This window comes from Neodiprion pinetum, chromosome 2, assembly GCF_021155775.2.
Source record: "Neodiprion pinetum isolate iyNeoPine1 chromosome 2, iyNeoPine1.2, whole genome shotgun sequence".
NCBI classification, from domain to species: domain Eukaryota; kingdom Metazoa; phylum Arthropoda; class Insecta; order Hymenoptera; family Diprionidae; genus Neodiprion; species Neodiprion pinetum.
This window is the reverse complement of record NC_060233.1, coordinates 14,433,303-14,450,879: the sequence shown is the minus strand read 5'-3', so window position 1 is coordinate 14,450,879 and position 17,577 is coordinate 14,433,303. Positions and strand designations below refer to the sequence as shown.

At 43.2% G+C, this 17,577-nt stretch overlaps 3 protein-coding genes across 11 annotated transcripts in view; all 3 read left to right on the top strand.

The window, feature by feature from the left end:
- LOC124213348 (Myosin heavy chain-like) overlaps window positions 1-7,345 on the top strand; it is an 85,379-nt gene extending 78,034 nt beyond the window's left edge. For 5 of the 6 annotated variants that reach the window (XM_046614589.2, XM_046614590.2, XM_046614593.2 and 2 more), the window contains 8 exons: window positions 2,874-3,233; window positions 3,400-3,554; window positions 3,929-4,052; window positions 4,137-4,591; window positions 4,689-5,001; window positions 5,500-5,763; window positions 5,844-6,181; window positions 6,291-7,345. In XM_046614589.2, the coding sequence (XP_046470545.1) occupies window positions 2,874-3,233; window positions 3,400-3,554; window positions 3,929-4,052; window positions 4,137-4,591; window positions 4,689-5,001; window positions 5,500-5,763; window positions 5,844-6,181; window positions 6,291-6,297 (2,016 nt within the window). In that variant the 3' untranslated portion in view covers window positions 6,298-7,345. Of the gene's footprint in view, window positions 1-1,306; window positions 2,760-2,873; window positions 3,234-3,399; window positions 3,555-3,928; window positions 4,053-4,136; window positions 4,592-4,688; window positions 5,002-5,499; window positions 5,764-5,843; window positions 6,182-6,290 lie in introns of those variants that run through there. The other variant, XM_046614595.2, reaches the window with a different exon arrangement.
- Window positions 7,346-7,495: 150 nt separating this feature from the next.
- LOC124213349 (facilitated trehalose transporter Tret1-like) lies at window positions 7,496-11,251 on the top strand. 4 transcript variants are annotated; one of them, XM_069134001.1, is made up of 4 exons: window positions 7,496-8,274; window positions 8,394-8,444; window positions 9,624-9,714; window positions 9,886-11,251. In XM_069134001.1, exons 2-4 carry the CDS (start codon window positions 8,412-8,414, stop codon window positions 11,241-11,243), a joined length of 1,482 nt encoding a protein of 493 aa, XP_068990102.1. In that variant the 5' UTR covers window positions 7,496-8,274; window positions 8,394-8,411; the 3' UTR covers window positions 11,244-11,251. The 4 variants fall into 4 exon arrangements, with proteins under 4 accessions (XP_068990102.1, XP_046470555.1, XP_046470554.1 ...); XM_046614599.2 differs by lacking the exon at window positions 7,496-8,274 and having other exon boundaries at window positions 8,426-8,444; window positions 9,873-11,251; XM_046614598.2 differs by lacking the exons at window positions 7,496-8,274; window positions 8,394-8,444 and adding an exon at window positions 8,525-9,242 and having other exon boundaries at window positions 9,873-11,251.
- Window positions 11,252-11,334: 83 nt separating this feature from the next.
- LOC124213350 (facilitated trehalose transporter Tret1-like) lies at window positions 11,335-15,960 on the top strand. The gene is made up of 3 exons (XM_046614600.2): window positions 11,335-11,722; window positions 12,027-12,221; window positions 13,756-15,960. The coding sequence occupies exons 2-3, from the start codon at window positions 12,161-12,163 to the stop codon at window positions 15,096-15,098; spliced, it is 1,404 nt and encodes a 467-aa protein (XP_046470556.1). The 5' UTR covers window positions 11,335-11,722; window positions 12,027-12,160; the 3' UTR covers window positions 15,099-15,960.
- Window positions 15,961-17,577: the final 1,617 nt, after the last annotated feature.

The following is a 17,577-nucleotide window of genomic DNA, read 5'->3' as shown; positions in this document are numbered from 1 at the left end:
CCGGTGAAGACAGGTTTGCACTTAGCAATCAAACGAGCATTTAATTACGTGGATCTTATTTGTGGCTTTGAATACGAATGTACGAGATCGCAAGAGTGCAAAAGAGACGGAAAAAGCTTTTATACGACGAATAGTAAATGGATACAAACCGTCCGTAACTTTTATAAGGTCTACTTCAGACGGCTTGCTATTGTCAGTTGAAGACGACGTTCTCCGCGATGATAAGATTGGTTGGATGGTTAATCGGATACTTGGAAAACGTCGAATTCCATTCTCGAGGAACATCCACGTGGAGGATGAATCGGCTAAACTCTTTACCTCCTCAAAAGAGTAACCAAAAAAGGGCTGAAAATGAACAAAAACATCGGTCTATCCTGAGAAGAGGACAAGAGTACCCGGAATTGAACGACTAGTTCGTCGACCTCGTCTCGCTGTCTCCTGTTAGTAAAAGGTGACGGCTCATGGGATTCGCACACCTGCTGCACATAAACCATTGGACGTTGGATTGGCAGTGGACAGATTCAATAAGAACAAGAGACCTCGAGTTGCAGCCGGATGAACGAATAGATGGACGATAGAGGATCTTCTGCCTGACCCCTAATGATTCAGTTCATATTATTAAACTCGTGAAATGAGCTTACTTCCCGATAGCTTACGTAATCAAGACTGTCGGATGCTTCATCATAAATGAAAGGAACCCCTTGAAGGTGAGCTTCAAAGGGATGTCAGGTTCGGTTGATGTTTCTCAAGTATAATTTGACACCCATCCTTTAGAAACAGGAAAGTATCCTTATTTTCAGAAGCGAATTAGAGTTTACGATCATGTTTCTCACTCCTTTGATGAGCCGTTGCAGCAACCGATTGAGGCCGTATGCGCATCAGTAAACAGATTCGACAAGCGTGTAAGAATATTCCTGGCTCCTGAGTCCCAGATTCGAAATGCTAATTTGTTGGGCCGAATTTTCTCGATGGTTGTTATTCGACAAGAAATGTAATAAGCGTCTAGCAGAACGTTTTTTCCTCGAAGTGAAATGTAGAAAAATACGTGCGCGGATACCGGCAGTTAATATTCTTTGATTGCTAGCGATTCTGTAAAATAGGAACAAACTCCTAATTAATCAGCGATCTCTGCTGATTGCTACGCGTCGTCAACTCGATTCTCTCTCCTCAATCGTGTTTTGCTTAAATGCATCTTCTCCAACCCTTCCACCCCGGAGAAGAGGGACAGCCACTAGTTGGCCAATGGCCAATTCCGTCTGCCTTTTCTCAGAATAACTCAGAGGTGACCACCTCCTCCACCACCTCCGTTTCCACGAACGTTTTGCTAACAGTACACCTCTGGGGGTCGAAGGCAAACGGCAGTTGCAATCCACCTCTTCGCTCGGCCGGTTCTTCGAGCTATTCAAAAGTATCCCGGTTACCGAATGTCAGTATTACGCAACCGAAGTTCATCTAAAATCTGCGAATCGGACCAGCTCAAAGAATTCAGTATCACGTAACGTAACCAGTTCGTTCTCCGTTTCAATATCGCACCCTAGCTAATGCGTGACGAGTGCGAATTACATAGAACAAGACGGAGTGAATAGTACATGTTGGATGTAAGGTTTAAAGCAAAGGAAGTGTTGATTCATGCGACGTTTCATTCAGAGAAATTGTTTTACAACATCGTTGTAACAGTGCGACGATGTAGTCAGTGCGAGTGACAGGAAATTCTCAACAATAGGCTTACACAGAGGTCTTACAATTACGCGGACAATGCACCATCTTGTCTTGTATCATAGTACGTGACAAAAAGTACTTGAAACAACGGTCGGACGTCTCGACACATCTGTCAGACCTATACGGGCATGATGCGGCCGACGGGCACTCCTCGGCTTTCTCTTTGAATAAAAAATCTCCAATTGAGAGATTTAGAAATGCCTCTAGCGCCTACTATGTATGCTGGACCCATACCATCGCCGATGGGTTCGTGTTTCGTGGAAAATGGGTGCGGCCACAATGCAGCGAGGAGACAACAGATGCCAATCAGAAAGTCGATGACTAGTGATCTCGCTGCTGGGATCGTCGGTAATCATTCGCGAAGGCCGCCCCTTCCTCCAAATTCGTTTCAGCAAAGACCGTTGAACAAAATTGCTATAATAAAACCAAACGCATCAACAAAAATTATCAGCAGAAGCCCATCACCATGCTTATCAATCGGTTCGAAAAGCTGCAGATCAATTACTCCGGTTCTTTCCCGGTCAACAAGGTCACCGTCCGTTGGCTCGGTCAGTTCTCATTCGGGAACGTCACCGATTCCCAGAAGAACGTTCCCCCAGGAGTCTATGCCCATGAAACTCGACGAACTGCAAGACAAGGAACAGGCGCCGGTCGTTTTCGATGCCAGTCTCAATTTTGTCCTGGGCATCGAGAAGCAGAAGGTTCGCCAATCCTTTCGACCAACCGCTGCACATCTAGAGCCCGCCACCGCTTCTTCTTTCCTGTCCTCAAGGATTTCGGAGTTCCTTCAGCGGACGGATCACGTGATGGACGAGTGGAAGAGCTTGGGGCACAAGGATGAAGCGACGGAGTTTGGATCCTTGACCAGCCTACCTCACAACGACAAGCATCGTCCCTTAGGCCGAAGCCGCAGTGCGACCAATATCATGATAAAGGGTTTTCAGTACTTCAGTAGAAGCAACAGCGTCGCGAAAAGTCCCTCGGGTACTCTGTCTCGATTGTCTGAGGACAGAACGCTGTCGGAATGCGACGGTGACGAGGTAGCGAATAAAGCATAAATTACTTTTTAAGAACTCGCGAGAGCTTAGGGGAATTGGCCGAGTTCTACGATAGTGATATTTAACCGAATGGTCTCTGTCCATTTTCTTTTCCAGTTGAGCGAAATCACCGCTGACTTCGCCGAGGAACACTCGACCTCGACCCTTGCTGCCGAACGAATCGACGCCGAGACATCGGAGCGTCTCAGGCTGGAACGTGAGCTCCAGGATGTTACCCAGGAGAATAAAAACCTCCAGCAGACAACCGAGCGACTGGAAATGGAACTGTTGTACGCAAGAGCTGCCGATCTTAACGGGGTTGCATCCGACGGTGAGGACGGCGACGAAGGAGGTGTCTACAAGCAGAGGTACGAACATGCCGTCAGGGAACTTGAATTTACCAAGCGGAAGATGGCTCAGCAACACGAAGACGACCTCGAGCAGCTGGTTGGCCTCAAGAAACAACTCGAGAAGAAGGTGAGCGTCATAGTTGTTATTAAAAATCAGGTACCACTCCCTTGCGGTACGGTTATTTTTACCAGCACCTATACCACGTCTTGGAATCAGACACTACAGCGTACCACTTGAAATATATTTCAATTTAAAAATACTAAACTAAAATCTTCATCATAATCTTCTTTAGTTGGCGGATGCCTACGAAGAGGTTGAGGAACAACGACAGGTCGTTGGTCAATGGAAACGCCGAGTGCAAAAGCTGAACGGAGAAATGCACGACTTGCGTTTGCTGCTCGAGGAACAAACGGCGAGAAATAATCTTTTGGAAAAGAAACAACGCAAGTGAGTGGAAACGTTTTCCGTTCTATACATAGTAGGTAGTCTTTCGAAAGCTCCGATAGTAAATTTAGAAATGGAACACTCTGCAATTTCGTTTTACGGCAGAGTTGATTATTTCCATTATGTGCATGATTTACATTGGTCAGTTTCTCAATTCATCAGATCTAACAAGTGTTTGGCTTTCATCCAAGCGCCACAGTACCGTCACTACCGGTAAATAATTACATTGGCATTCGTGATGGTCTGTGTCTGTTCGTTATTAGTTACTGGATTGAATCCAGCTTTCGATAAGAGAAATATATCACTTTTGCCTCGAAGGTATTACCAGTATCCGTAACGTGCACCATGTCAGTGTAACGTTTGTTTTTCTTTACCAGATTTGATTCTGAGACACAAAATCTGATGGATGATCTCAGACAAGAGAAAACACTACGAGAACGAATTACCAGGGAAAAAGAACTGGCGATTGCTGAGAAATTCACCATTGAACAAAACTTGAGTGTAAGTCAACTTTCAGAAACAATAGTTTAGGACATCGAAATCTCGTAAATTTTACCATATTACAAGTACATGTTGTGATAACAGGACGCCAGGCTAGAGATTGAACTGAAAGAGGAACGACTGCACAGTCTTACACAGGAGTTGGAGGATCTGACTTTCGGCGGAAAGACCGAGGAGGAAGTTGCTCAGCTGAAAAAGGCGAAACACGAACTGGAAAAGAAGACTAAGGACCAAGAAGAGGAGTTGGACGACTTTGCTGGACAAGTACAACTTTTGGAACAAGCAAAACTGAGACTAGAAATGAGTATTGAACAGCAGAGAAAAGAAATGCGGAAGGAAATGCAGCAGAGAGATGAGGAGCTGGAAGAAGTGCGCGGCAATGCGCATAAAAAACTCAAAGCTCTCGAGGCACAACTGGAGACGGAACACGAAGAGCGGACTATTCTTCTTCGAGAAAAACACGACCTGGAACGTCGGTTGGTAGCTTTCGAAGAACAGGATAGAACAGACCGCGCTACAGACGCTGAAAACATGCAAAGGTCGGTTCAATTTTCATCCATTTGAGGATTGCTGTTGAAGTTAAAAACTTCTGCGGCTCAAATAACTAACCGATCATTTTCTATTCTTCTAATGTAGACTGAAGAGGGACCTGAAAAGGACAAGGGCGCTGCTACGTGACGCGCAGACCATGTTGGAACGAACCAAAGGCGATTCTGCTGGCAAGGCTGCGCTTCGACAGCTGAAAAATCAGCTGGAAGACGCTGAATGCGCTCGGGCGGTTGCCATCAAGGCAAAACAGGCGTTGGAACTTGAACTTAACGAAACCCAAGCTGCTCTTGAAGAAGCATCTCGCCTTCGCTCGGAAGCTGACGAGCGAGCTAATGTTGCCTCTAGGGAACGAGCGGAGTTACGCTCTCAGTTGGAGGAAAACGAGGAAGAACTGGCAGAGGTTGGTAAACATCTTTGTAGTCCCTTTCCTTGAACATTGTCCGAAACTGGGCCTCTGATGTACACAAATGGTTTATATAGCAGTGTATGGTACTAGCCGAGTATAAGAAGAAAATATTTTAACGTACGAACATGGGTCCGTTATAAGATGTAGTTAATTAAAGTTCATCAGAAACGGGCGCTTCATGGGAGGTGTCAAACATCACAAAAATTCTTTTTATGTGTTCAGTTGGTGGCTTCAGATATTTTTCTTGGTGTTTAGCATAATCCAGGTAGCAAATGGCCGTTAGAGAATGTACACAATATTCCAGTTTCAAATAAAAAAGAAATTTAATGCGTATTAATAATATACACACCATACACTACCCACTAGTATGCATTACAATATTGTAGAAACGGGGCTCAACTCCCATAGGATTTGGTTCAAGGTTCTTTTCAAGTCATAAATCATGCTTCCAGGGTCCTCTTTACGTATTTAATAATATCGGTGTATCCTCAGGTTCTGAAGAAGTATCGAGCAGTGGTGCAACAGGTTTCCGCCGAGCAGGCGCAACTCCAAGATTCTCAGGCGCAAGTGGTAGCCTTAGAAGCCGAAAGATCGTCACTCAAAGATCAACTAACTGAACTTTCGCAGCGTCTCGAGTCCGTGGAACAGCTTGGTGACCCAACAGCAAACAGCCTAGCAACTCGAAGGTTAGAGTTCCGCACAAAGGAGCTTGAAAGTAAGCTGGAGTTGGAGCAAACTACCAGAGCACGATTGGAGGTCAGGGTTCATTTTCATCTACAGCGAAAACTACTCGTGGTCCATCTGCGTTATGAATGCTCATCTCTTTCCTTTTGCAGACCCAGATCGCCAGACTAAAGGAAAACGTGGATAAACTGCAGACCGAAGCAGCTCTTCTACGCACGAAGGAACAAACGGCGCAGGACGCGGCGAGGAGGCTGCAACGCTCCCTCAGGGAATCCCGCGATGAGGCAAGTTCCGCCGTTGCCCGGGAACACGAGACCATGAGAGCTCGACGCGACCTTGAAAAGACTTTGGAAGCAGCCGAGGCTGAGACCAAAGTTGCCCGCGACGATTTGCGTCTGGCTCTTCAAAGGATCGACGACCTCCAAAGCGCAATTCAAGGTGAATTAGACCTTGACTGCAGCGAGGAGGCGACAACCGATAACAGCGACAGGTCAGTGGCAAGGCAGTGTTGTTTATTCGAAGTGAACTTGTCGCCTATTTCTAACTGAATGAAAAACTCTTCTTTCAAGTAATATCTATTAAGCTGATGTATTTTTCAGTGATTGAACGAGTTTTCAACGCAATTAAAAAAGCGATAATTACAAAATGTAAACTGAAGCTGATCAATGAGGAAGAGAAATAGAAGTACGATCGGGACGAACAAGATTTGCATGAACGATTAGACGAGGTCCTCACCACAGAGGCGGTTATCAAGAATGCAAATGGAATGATGAGAAACTGTCTCAAAAGAATATAACGGTATGTCGCATTCTCAACTTTGGCGAAATATAAAGTAACATGTATTAATTAGAGACCGTATAGAATTGATTATGTACTATTGCTGTGTGATTGCGAAGACAGAAGTGATGAATGCAACTATTAGAGCGTTATTTTTACTATTCTTAGTGAATAATAAAATCAAACAAAAAACTAAGTAAATAAAAAAGCAAGCTGAAATACGTTTACGATTACCTGAGCTGTACTCCAACATGTAGAATCTAAAAGTCTGTAACACTGATCATACCACACTATCCTTATCGAAGTGTGTTAAATCAAGGAAATCGAGTGTTGTATTGCTTGCATCGAAGACTTTTGTTCCTCTCGTTTTTGTACGCGTGTGTTGCTATAACGCTGTTAAATGTCAGAATTGCCAAATGTCTTCCAATTATTTCGACAACTCGTCATCTCACACTTACTTGGAAGTATTTTATACCCACACGGGCTCATAACAATCGTTTTATGTTTTACACAATTTGACCAGCGTGCTGGCATACGACGTCTGCGTCAGGAGGCTTAAATACTTAATGCCAATCAGCCAAACTGTGGAATCCTGTAATATTTTCATTTTCTACGACATGATTTAGAGATGTATAATCAATTCAACCGTCGTAGACGATGATAACGTTCAATAAGCTAATCACTAAGTTCACTTTAAACGATTGTATAAATGATAAATATGTGGTTATTATTATATAAATATAAGACGATCAATTGTCTGTAAGGATTTATGTAACTTATTGCTTTGTATAATGCAAATCTTATTTAATTATTTCACAGGGTCTTCTGTATTAAAATCCCAATCCCCAAACTCAAAATACACAGCAAAATAAACATCTATCTTTCTCGTAGTTCGGCTGAGCGTGAGCGCAAAAAATCCTGTGCTTTCCAACCAAGTAACACACATGTTGTTAAAAGTACCGAAAATAGCCACCTGGTGTCGCAGGGAAACTGGCCGATCTCACGACAAAAAAGGCAGCCAAGTTACGGTAAAATCGAGAAACTCCAGATCCCAGCCTTACTGAGGTTTCTGGCCGTCCGATCGTCATAACCTATTCCTTTTAAAAATATTAGTGTCGATTCCAACAAAGTGTCAATCAACGAAATTCAGTACTGATGCTTGTCGAATGCGAATCATTATCCAATTAGTGTCGGAATGAGCATGATAACGCCAGCTGACTCACGATGTAACAATACATATCTTGAAACCAGAATCAGTTTTATTAATGCGGTAAAGACGTACCATTCATAGTCTGTTACGTGAAGCCGATTTGATTGAACCTAGCTTTGTTTCCTGGAAAGGTAGCATAAATTTATTTTTAATTATCCTGACTGTCTGAGCAAATAGGCACAAGTGAAAATTCTCACCTTTTCTATAAAATACAACATACTATCCTGGCTTTACGCCAGCGTAATTGAAACCGAATCAACTCCGTAAATCGAAAAACGACTTTTGCAAGAGGTCACAAACCGATCCATGCTCCTGCTGTATGTTTATGTCAAATCGTAACACCTTACGACTCTCACATGCTCACGTATCACATGACATGCGTAGTGACATTGACGCTGATAAGTGTATGTTCGTTATCGCCACGGTAGGGCTGCTTACAAGTGCGTCGGCTAACTCGCCCAACGATAATTCTGCTCTGTTCTTGTATAAATATGAGATTACAGCATAAATTATGTATCCGTTGCACTATAACCAATTAAGTATGATCATTTGAAGCAGTGCAGTGCTTGATGTCTAACCAAGACTTGTAACAACTCGTGAGTATGGTCCAAATCCGTTATCTAAACATCATTAATACGAACAGTCTGTTATCTCATGTCGTGACGATCAACTGCGAACATTTGTACCACTAAACCGAATGATGTTGGTAAAATAGTGTGCAAGAGTCGCAACAATGGATAACGACAAGGCGGCTGCATCGAACTTGGTAAGTTGTGTTTCTATCATCTCTTCGAACTTATCCTTGAATATTCATTCTGTTCGCGAACTACGGAATATCTGACGATGACCCTGCACACGTGGATCTCCGGACGAAGCTCGCTATCGGAGAGACGTAGTCGAGCGTTGTGTCAACTTTTCGCGCCAATCCGAAAGCACTTTGGCTTATTGATATGATTGTGCCAGTTGGGCAGTGGTTGTCATTCCTTCGAATTCAACGTGAGATGAGTTGGGTATATGGTTGAAGTCATTTTTGATATCAGTGTTCCGCGTGTTTACCGGTTAAAAATTGTGCTAACGATACAGGAAATTTTCAACTGCGATTAGCTGCACGAATCTTGAAATATTTGAATATTGGTTTGACACAAAAATCGAACTTGTCAACCGCTGTCAATATGTAAGAATTAAAAAAATATCCCAGAGGTGACTGACCCGCCTGTTCGTCGAGTGTTCCGTGCGTGTATATCGGGACGTCGTTGCAAGGAACATGCGCGCGAGAAGTCGGAGATTATTTTGGTGAACCTACCAGGCCGAGGAGAATCCCAAGAAACGAAGAGTTGTGAGAGGACGGGAAAGACGCCGAAGGGGCGAAAAACAACAGCTAGCTCTTCGAGTAGAATCATCCGGCGTTTCGAGTCGTCTAAGCTTCCCAGTGATTTAACGACACGCGCGCTATTTTCACGTTCCATTTTCTTCGTCCGCAGTTCGCGTCGCCGTTTTTCCATTCACGTTTATCGTTTCAATTGTTTAACGCAATTCATTGACTGTTCGGTTGATACACGATATGGTAATGTCAATCTCATTTAAACAAGATCTAATTACTCACGCGTTTCTATTAAATTTGTGCATCTCATAGTATGGAACTAACGTTCAAACTCGACCTGTGAAATTGATCCGAACTTGAAACCCGATCCTCTTGTTTTCAAGAATGGATGATATTGTGATGTATCATATGTTTTATATGCTGTATCTTACGGCTCCTCGGGCTATTATATCAATGCTAATTGTATATCGTGATGTTCATTCAAAACCCGATGAGACGAATTGTGGCGATTGTCACACTGCGATACTTGATTAAAAAAGGTCGTCGAGATCCGATTGCAGCATCATAGAATTTTTTAAACTATGCTTATCTGACCTATAGTAGAATAAAACTTTTCTTCTTAAGGTCGATAGGACGGAGATAACTGGTTCTTGCCAGCACAAAACCGACCCAAACGGGAGAACTCAGTGGAAGCAATGGATGGGCAGCATCACTGGTAAGTGTGCTGGATTATGTACAGTTTCAAAATCAAAAATTGAGCCATCCAAGTTCGACTTATAGATCCATTTCAATAACTAATCACACCCTAAAACTTGAACCGAACTACGCGACTTGATTTCATCAGCTCTCACCACGAATTAAATTCTATATCAGTTTACGTTTACAGCAACGATGTCGATGATCTCCGCTGGCACTGTCTACGGGTGGTACACTACATGCATTTCCCGTCTTACAAGTCCCGAAGCTCAGGTGCATTTTACGACTGACGAAGGAGGCTGGCTTCTGTCTTTGACTGTAGTGGGGTCAATGATAGGACCGTTCATCGGAGCTGCTATGGCTGATAGTATCGGCCGGAAAAAGACTCTGCTGATATCTGTTCTTTACTTTATTATTGGCTGGGTAACCGTGATCTTTGCCCGAAGCGTGACAACGTACTACGTGGCTAGGCTGATCCTTGGCATCGGAGTCGGCGTTTCGTACACGGTAAACCCGATGTACGTTTCCGAGGTTGCCGACATAAACATTCGCGGTGCTCTTGGAACCTTGATAGCCACGAACGTGTTCACAGGTTCATTATTCGCCTGTGTAGTCGGATACTGGGCGTCCATACAGGTCCTGACAATGATACTTCTTTCGGTCCCGATTTTATTTTTGGCAACATTCATCTGGTTTCCGGAGAGCCCATATCACCTGGCAGCGAAGGGAAGATACTCGGAGGCTATGGCAGCCATCAAATTTTTCAAGGGCATCCAGGATGAGGTGGAAGTCAGGGAGGAGCTCGACTTTATTTTACGAAACATAAACGAGAACATAGACAGACAGAGCTTTCGGGAAAAGCTATCAGAGCTGCGTCTACCCAACAATCGCCGGGCTCTTTTCATCGTCATCGGTTTGATCGCCGCCCAACAACTGAGTGGGTCCTTCACCACTACTTCCTACTTGGAGGATCTCTTCAAGGACGCTCACATAGCCCTCGACCCCGACCTTGCGACATGCATCGTCTTGGCGGTGAGCCTGGTCTCTTGCACCTTGTCGACCTACACGGTGGAGAAGGCGGGTAGAAGGCCACTCCTGTTTGCCTCGACTCTGGGCACAACCACGACTCTGGGCATCCTTGCGACTTACATACTCCTGGAAACCCGGACCTCGATCGACATTTCGGTTGTCAACTGGATCCCAATTCTGGACGTAATCCTCTTCCAAATTGCGTACCAAATAGGCTTGGGAACTCTGACGAACTCTTTGATTGGTGAACTTTTCCCAACAAACGTCAAGGGCATCGCGGGCGCCACGATCACTGTCACCGACGGTATTTTGGGATCCACTATTTCCAAGCTTTATCAAGTAATCGGTGATCATCTCGGGATATACGTCGTTTATTACTTCTTTACTGGCTCCTGCCTTCTCGCGTTCTTCTTTGTTCTCGCATTTGTGCCAGAAACTAAAAACAAAACATTTGCTCAGATACAAATTGACTTGGGCGATAGTGAACTTCGATGTGTTAAGCGAAGAAATAAAGACTGATGCATGAAGCCGTGCAGATATTTTTTTGTCTCATCTAATCGTCTCCACTCGTTCGTTAGCATAATTTTTCCGTTAACACCTGATCGCGCCCCCTTCCCTTCTCCCTCGATCATCTTTCGATATGCAAATGAAAGGAATACGGTGTGACTTACATATTGTCAAGCGGACATCGCGTCGCGAAAACATTTATTGAAATTCCGTAGCTTGGCTTGCAACTAGAGAAACAGACGCACATGTCACACAAGGCATTCTTATCATTGACAGTGTATGCCTGAATAACGGAGTTTGGTACAAGTTATAAAAATAATAACTCAGGCGTCGCTGATATAACTGAAATACGAACAATCTATTCGTGGTTCTCAGCTGACGATCATCGGCATTTAATCAGTAACTGCGCGACTGCTTCGCTCGCACGAACTATTCTGGTGAGCTCGTATACAATGCAGTTGTATTTGTTTTTGCTGTTGCTTTATTCTGAGGTAATTACCAAGTACATTATTACACGCACTTGAATGGAATTGAACTCATTTCTAGTGGATTGAACAGGCCACATCCGATGGTACTTGTCGTAGCTTCGTGATCAAAGAAACAGATTCTTAATTACCGTGAGCGCTGAGGAGATAGAGAACATTGGTTTACTTTCTCCAACGTCCTCTCTCTCTCTTTCCTCGGCAACTGTCAACTCTGCATTCTAACTATTCGAAAGACTGGAATTTGTACCCACAAGACTATCATACAAACCATCGAAATGTATAAATAAAATGTTTGATTACTATTTTTCAGTAGAAATCTGCTTGATGTACGCAAACACATTTATCATACTACGCATACTAGTCGCTTTGCATGCTGGTCAATATCATCATTCGAAAAACGAGTATATCGACTTAAGAGGCTTACAGGCTGATTTTAAGTAAATAATGAATAAACCGACTGTGGGGAAAAGGACGCAATGGAAGCAATGGGCAGCTGGAATTACAGGTTAGTGTTTTTCGAGTGAATGATTGATGTGAGGCAATGGCTGAACACTAGAGCCTGACATTAATAGATACTCATTCATCACAATTCGACCAAGACTCTCGGCATATCGCTCAGTTTATTAGCTTTCATAAAAGTTAATTTCAGCTAGTCTAGCGTCTACCAAATCGTTATCGTGTTTTGTGTGTAATCAAATTGTGCTATTCACGATATGATATTCATATAGTTGCAACTGATCAATCAAATCTTTATTCGAATCTAAGTCTGACTTGTTACACTACTTCGTGATATCGGAGTTGAAGTTTGAAATATCTTTAAGGGGATACATGGGTTTAAAAATTTCAGAAATCTATTTTAAATTTTATTTTCTATCCAATAGTACAACATGTGAAGAATATTTTCCCTAAGTTTTAAGTCAATTGGAGTAAAAGTCTAGGAGAGAGAGCCTTCGGAAATACCTTTCTTCTTTTCTCAAAACTGTATTTTTGAAATCGGTGGCCAAACTTTTTTAAAAACTAGTGCACAGACCTTATTGAAATTTTGCACTTCTTCTAGATAGTATTGGCTAATGATTGAACAAAGGATTTTTTTTATTCGATCACAACTTATTTTACATGGTGTAAGGTGTACCGAAAATCGGACTTTTTTGCAAAAACTTCTGCAAAAATTCAAATTGCAATTATTTAAAAAATTCTTCGTTCATTCAGTAGCTATAATCACCTACTAACTGAAAATATTTGATTTTTTGATGTCAAATAAAGCTAGCATGAGTTATCGTCACCACCGCGAAAATACTGGGTCTCTAAAAACCAGTTTTGAACAACTGAATTTTCAAAAATTTTGGATGAAAACTTTATCAAATATCGTTCAAATATTGTTCTTTCATATGCCTTAAGTTTGAATATGCTTTTTTTCAACCTTCGAAACCTGTGTAACCCCTTAATGTAGCAGCTGATTAGCATTTACAATGGGCATTCCAATAAAATTCGACAAGTCTGTGACACTCACCGCCTTCAAATTTTAAAACTGCCCTTTTGAATTCTTTTTGAGACTTAGTTCAGGGGTTATGAATTTTCCAAAATCCCTAGTTTTGATGGATGCTTATCTTTCAGCTGATTCTAGTCTGTCACCAGGGGGTCACATCAAAAAATGTCTGAATTTTTTCTGTCACTTAAAGTATTGACTTTTTTCGAAATGAAACAAACGTTTTTTGAAAAACCGTTCACCATTCGAGAGATTTTCTCTCAGACATTCCTCCAAGTGACGTCTTAGCAAAGTACTGGAATCACCTGTCAAACAAGCGACGGCCGAAAATAGAGATTATGAAAAAATTATAACTTCCGAATCAGGTGTAGGAAAAATCTGAAAACATTCATTCGTACGTCGAAGCTTAGGCACTTTCACATAAAAATTGATTAGCAAATCGGAAAGGGTGGGGATAAGAGACTGGTCGAAATTTATTTAAACTCCACAATACAATCATGTCAAAATCTGGGTGCAACAAATTGTTGAATGAATATTTCATTTCTGCCAACAGCCACCATGAGCATGGTCTGCGCTGGGACTGTCTACGGATGGGCGACAACCAATCTCTCTAGGTTGATGGATAAGGATTCTCACATCGTTATTACGTCGGACCAGAGTTCTTGGATAGTGTCATTGACAGGAATCGGTTCGATGATTGGACCCTTCATCGGAGCAGCCTGCGCCGATACGTTCGGCCGAAAAAGGACACTTCTATTGACAAGTTTGATATACGGAGTCGGCTGGCTGATCGATATATTTGCAACTAAAGTGGAAGAGCTGTACATCGCTCGCGTGATCCTAGGGACTGGGATCGGAATTTCCTACACGACAAATCCCATGTACGTCTCGGAGATCGCCGACGTCAACATCAAGGGCGCCCTCGGTACTTTGATTGCAGTGAACGTATTTACCGGGTCAGTTTTCACCTGCAGTTTGGGACCGTTCGTGGCGATAAGAACCCTTTCCATAGTTCTCTTCCTGATACCGATTCTCTTTCTGTGTCTGTTCGCCTGGTTCCCCGAGACTCCCTACTTCCTGGCCTCGAAGAAGAGGTACGTCGAGGCGGCTAAGTCACTCTCGTTTTTCAAAGGAATAACGGACAACCAAGAAGCAAAGAATGAACTCGAAGCAGTGATACTGAGCATAGAGAAGAACTCGGCCACTCAAAAGTGGACGACCAAATTTCGGGAAATGTTACGTCCGAACAATCGCAAGGCACTCGGTATCGTCGTGTCCCTTATCATCGCCCAATTGATGAGCGGCAATTACACGACCATGGCGTATTTGGAGGTACTTTTCCAATCAGCGAATATCGGTATCAACACAAACTTGGCAACTGTGATAGTCTTGGTGATGGGACTTTTATCCTGTGCTCTTGCTACCGTCACTGTGGAAAAAGTTGGATGCAGACCGTTGCTCATGACCTCAACATTGGGAGCATCCGTCACCTTGGCGGTATTGGCGAGCTACCTCATCGCCGATCGGAACGGCTTTAACGTGACATCGGTAAACTGGCTTCCGGTCGTCACCATCATTCTTTTCCAGCTCGTCTATCAGCTCGGGCTTGGCGCGATTCCTGATGCCCTCATCGGCCAGCTGTTTCCGAATAATGTTAAAAGTATCGGCAGTGCCATAGTTACCATTTCGGACGGGGTTTTTGGTCTTGTTGTTGCCAAGTTGTATCAAGTGATCGGAGATGCCGTGGGTGAATACGTTGTGTACTATATATTTTCCGCTGCCTGCTTCCTGGCCTTCCTATTTGCATTTGTCTTCATACCGGAAACGAAGAATAAGGAGTTTGAAGAAATCCAACAAGATTTGGCTGTCAGCAGACTTCACTGCTGTAGGAGGTGAAATGAATCTGTTTTAAAGAACATTTGTCGTGCGACGTGAAGGGACACTTTTTTCAGTACTTATTCGAAAGCTTGCGTTTGTCGTGAGGTACATTAAGCTATTGGTCACTGTACATTATAGGAAGAGGATGGAAAATATCAATGTAACCACCTGGGAAACGGAGGTGATTGTAAATAATTCTTCGATCCCAAGACAAAGCAATAACATTTTTACACAAAGTTTACGCTTGGGAAGATTGCACCATCCGAATTTATCGAGCAGGAAATGCTGTGAGTCCATACTGATTATGACGTTAGCGCAACCCCGCAAACCAGGTACGAGTATGTGCTACGCTAAGGGTAACGTGTAATTATGCTAACGAGGCGTGATGATATCAATTACCGCATAAAACTGGTGCGTGCTGACAGCCACCTTCTAACTCCTGCAGAGTATTCCAGCATTTGCAGATCCCAACGTTGCTAAATATCATTCTACGTACACGGATATGGCAAACGCTTCTATAAACCAAACGTGCAGGTCATTTCCGTTTTCGAACGTTATACACGTATAATCTACGTTGAAAGTAGCAAGTTTCAATCTTGTATACGATGTTGTGATGGTTTCTCATGGTCAGAAATTATAAAAGGTATAAGAAATGCTTTTGAAACCTACATCAGTTGACGCCATGTTATGCTGACTAGGTTGTTAGCTGTTTCGGCTTAATGGCAGTACATAACGTGGGTTTCGTGAGTTTTGCAATGTACAATGAGTAATTTTTGCAAGATGAGCGTTGAAGATTGGTCTTTCCGCGTTCAGATAAGATTTTGTTCTCCTCAGTTTATGAGACGGCAGCAGTGCGAAATAATAATTTATGAAGACACCAGGTGTTGTTTATACTCGCTCGCTAGACCCATTCTCCAAGCCTCATGATTTATCTTCCTCAGAGCTACGGCGAAGCTTCACCGCCGCTTCTGCAGCTTCTTACCTAATCGGTGGGCAGGATCTGAAGCCTACGATATATCTTATATTGTTTATTGATTACGTCGAAGGTAATTAATTATCATCGCCCAACGGTTGGTACTCATTATTCTCAAAAGACTCTGCTCCTATGTTCCACAGAACGCATGACCCCAATAGTGAGAACACGTCTTTAGTTCCTCGACGATGTCGCAGCATCACATCGTCGGTATATCATACATCGAGTGAAATAATTATTTAGACCGACATGCACGGCAATTAGGAGCTGGTTTCAATTTCCAACTTTCAAAAGTGAGCGACACATATACGTAGATATAAATTTCAGAGCAAAAAGGGCGGAGTGGATTCTCCCGGCAGTTTTAATTCTATTGCAGGCACTTCCCGCTCGCAGGTATTCCAGACCACGTCCAATTTGTTTCTCCCAGTCCACGCAAAGCATTTTATATCCGGCACTCGTAGCAGCAGCAAGTGGGGTACATACCCATGGTTGCCCATTAAATCCTGATTTAACGCCAGTTCCATGGCGAAGTTTAGTGGGGCAGATACGTCTCGTTTAATGGATCAACGAGTATCGCAGCGCAGAACTGCGACGGTTCAAATAGGTTTCATCTCGAACGTGATCCGTATTAAGGTAAAAGCTAGCTGAATTTAAACTGCGTTCGACGCTTTTGGTGAGTATTGAAGGATCATTGAATGAATTCGTTTCTGATTTTGAAGGATGAAATTACTTTCGGCTTTTTGCCATAACGCGGTCAGCACCTTCTGGCGCAACAGCGGGACACAATCATGTTGTTCGCGTAACCTTATATGTTCCGTGAAGGATTAATAACCTGCGAGCCACGAACCCCTTCGCGAGAACATTTTACCCGTAAAAAACACATCCGGGTATTTGTGTCAAGCCGACCATAAGGGGGTCTGGGATATTAAGAAGTAGCCTGCCGATATTCAGGCTGTAAATCAATTCAGTAGAGCAGCGGAAAAGCCGTCTGGATAATCCTACGACTTTTTGGGGCGTAAGACGAACGACCTATTTACCACCGGGTGCGGAAACTTTGAGGTCTGCAAGGTATTTCGAGCCACCTTTGATACTAATTTATCGATATGATTGGATTTCGTTGTTCATGAAACTGTCGGTTGTCGATGTTGGTTCGGCGTTCAATGTCGGACTGAGATATTCAGTCTTCAAGCTGGCACGACACGTTTTTTTTTAAATCGTGCAATAAAGTCAGAACTCCAGGATTTACGCTCGGCAGTCTTGTTACCTGAAAGCTCGTTAAGCGAGCAAATACGAGTGGGAATAGCAAACTGAATAGATGTCGGAATTGATTCATTCCACCGTTTGGAATGTAAATAGAACTGTGAGAAATATCGCCGAATCAATTGCTAATACACAGATCCTAAGTAAAGCAGATAGATTTTGGTGAACGCCAACCACACTTCCTATCGTATTGTTAAAGCTTGAATAACCAACGTCGCCGACTGTACAAGCTCTGGAACGTCGAAAATTGTTCGGCACCCATTA

Excerpts from the sequence above, each read along its gene's own strand:
- LOC124213349 (XM_069134001.1), top strand. The coding sequence starts at position 8,412 with ATGGATAACGACAAGGCGGCTGCATCGAACTTG. Across the intron at positions 8,445-9,623 it reads AGGCGGCTGCATCGAACTTG|GTCGATAGGACGGAGATAAC; the intron begins GTAAGTTGTGTT and ends TTTCTTCTTAAG. Across the intron at positions 9,715-9,885 it reads ATGGATGGGCAGCATCACTG|CAACGATGTCGATGATCTCC; the intron begins GTAAGTGTGCTG and ends TTACGTTTACAG.
- LOC124213350 (XM_046614600.2), top strand. The coding sequence starts at position 12,161 with ATGAATAAACCGACTGTGGGGAAAAGGACGCAATGGAAGCAATGGGCA. Across the intron at positions 12,222-13,755 it reads ATGGGCAGCTGGAATTACAG|CCACCATGAGCATGGTCTGC; the intron begins GTTAGTGTTTTT and ends TTCTGCCAACAG.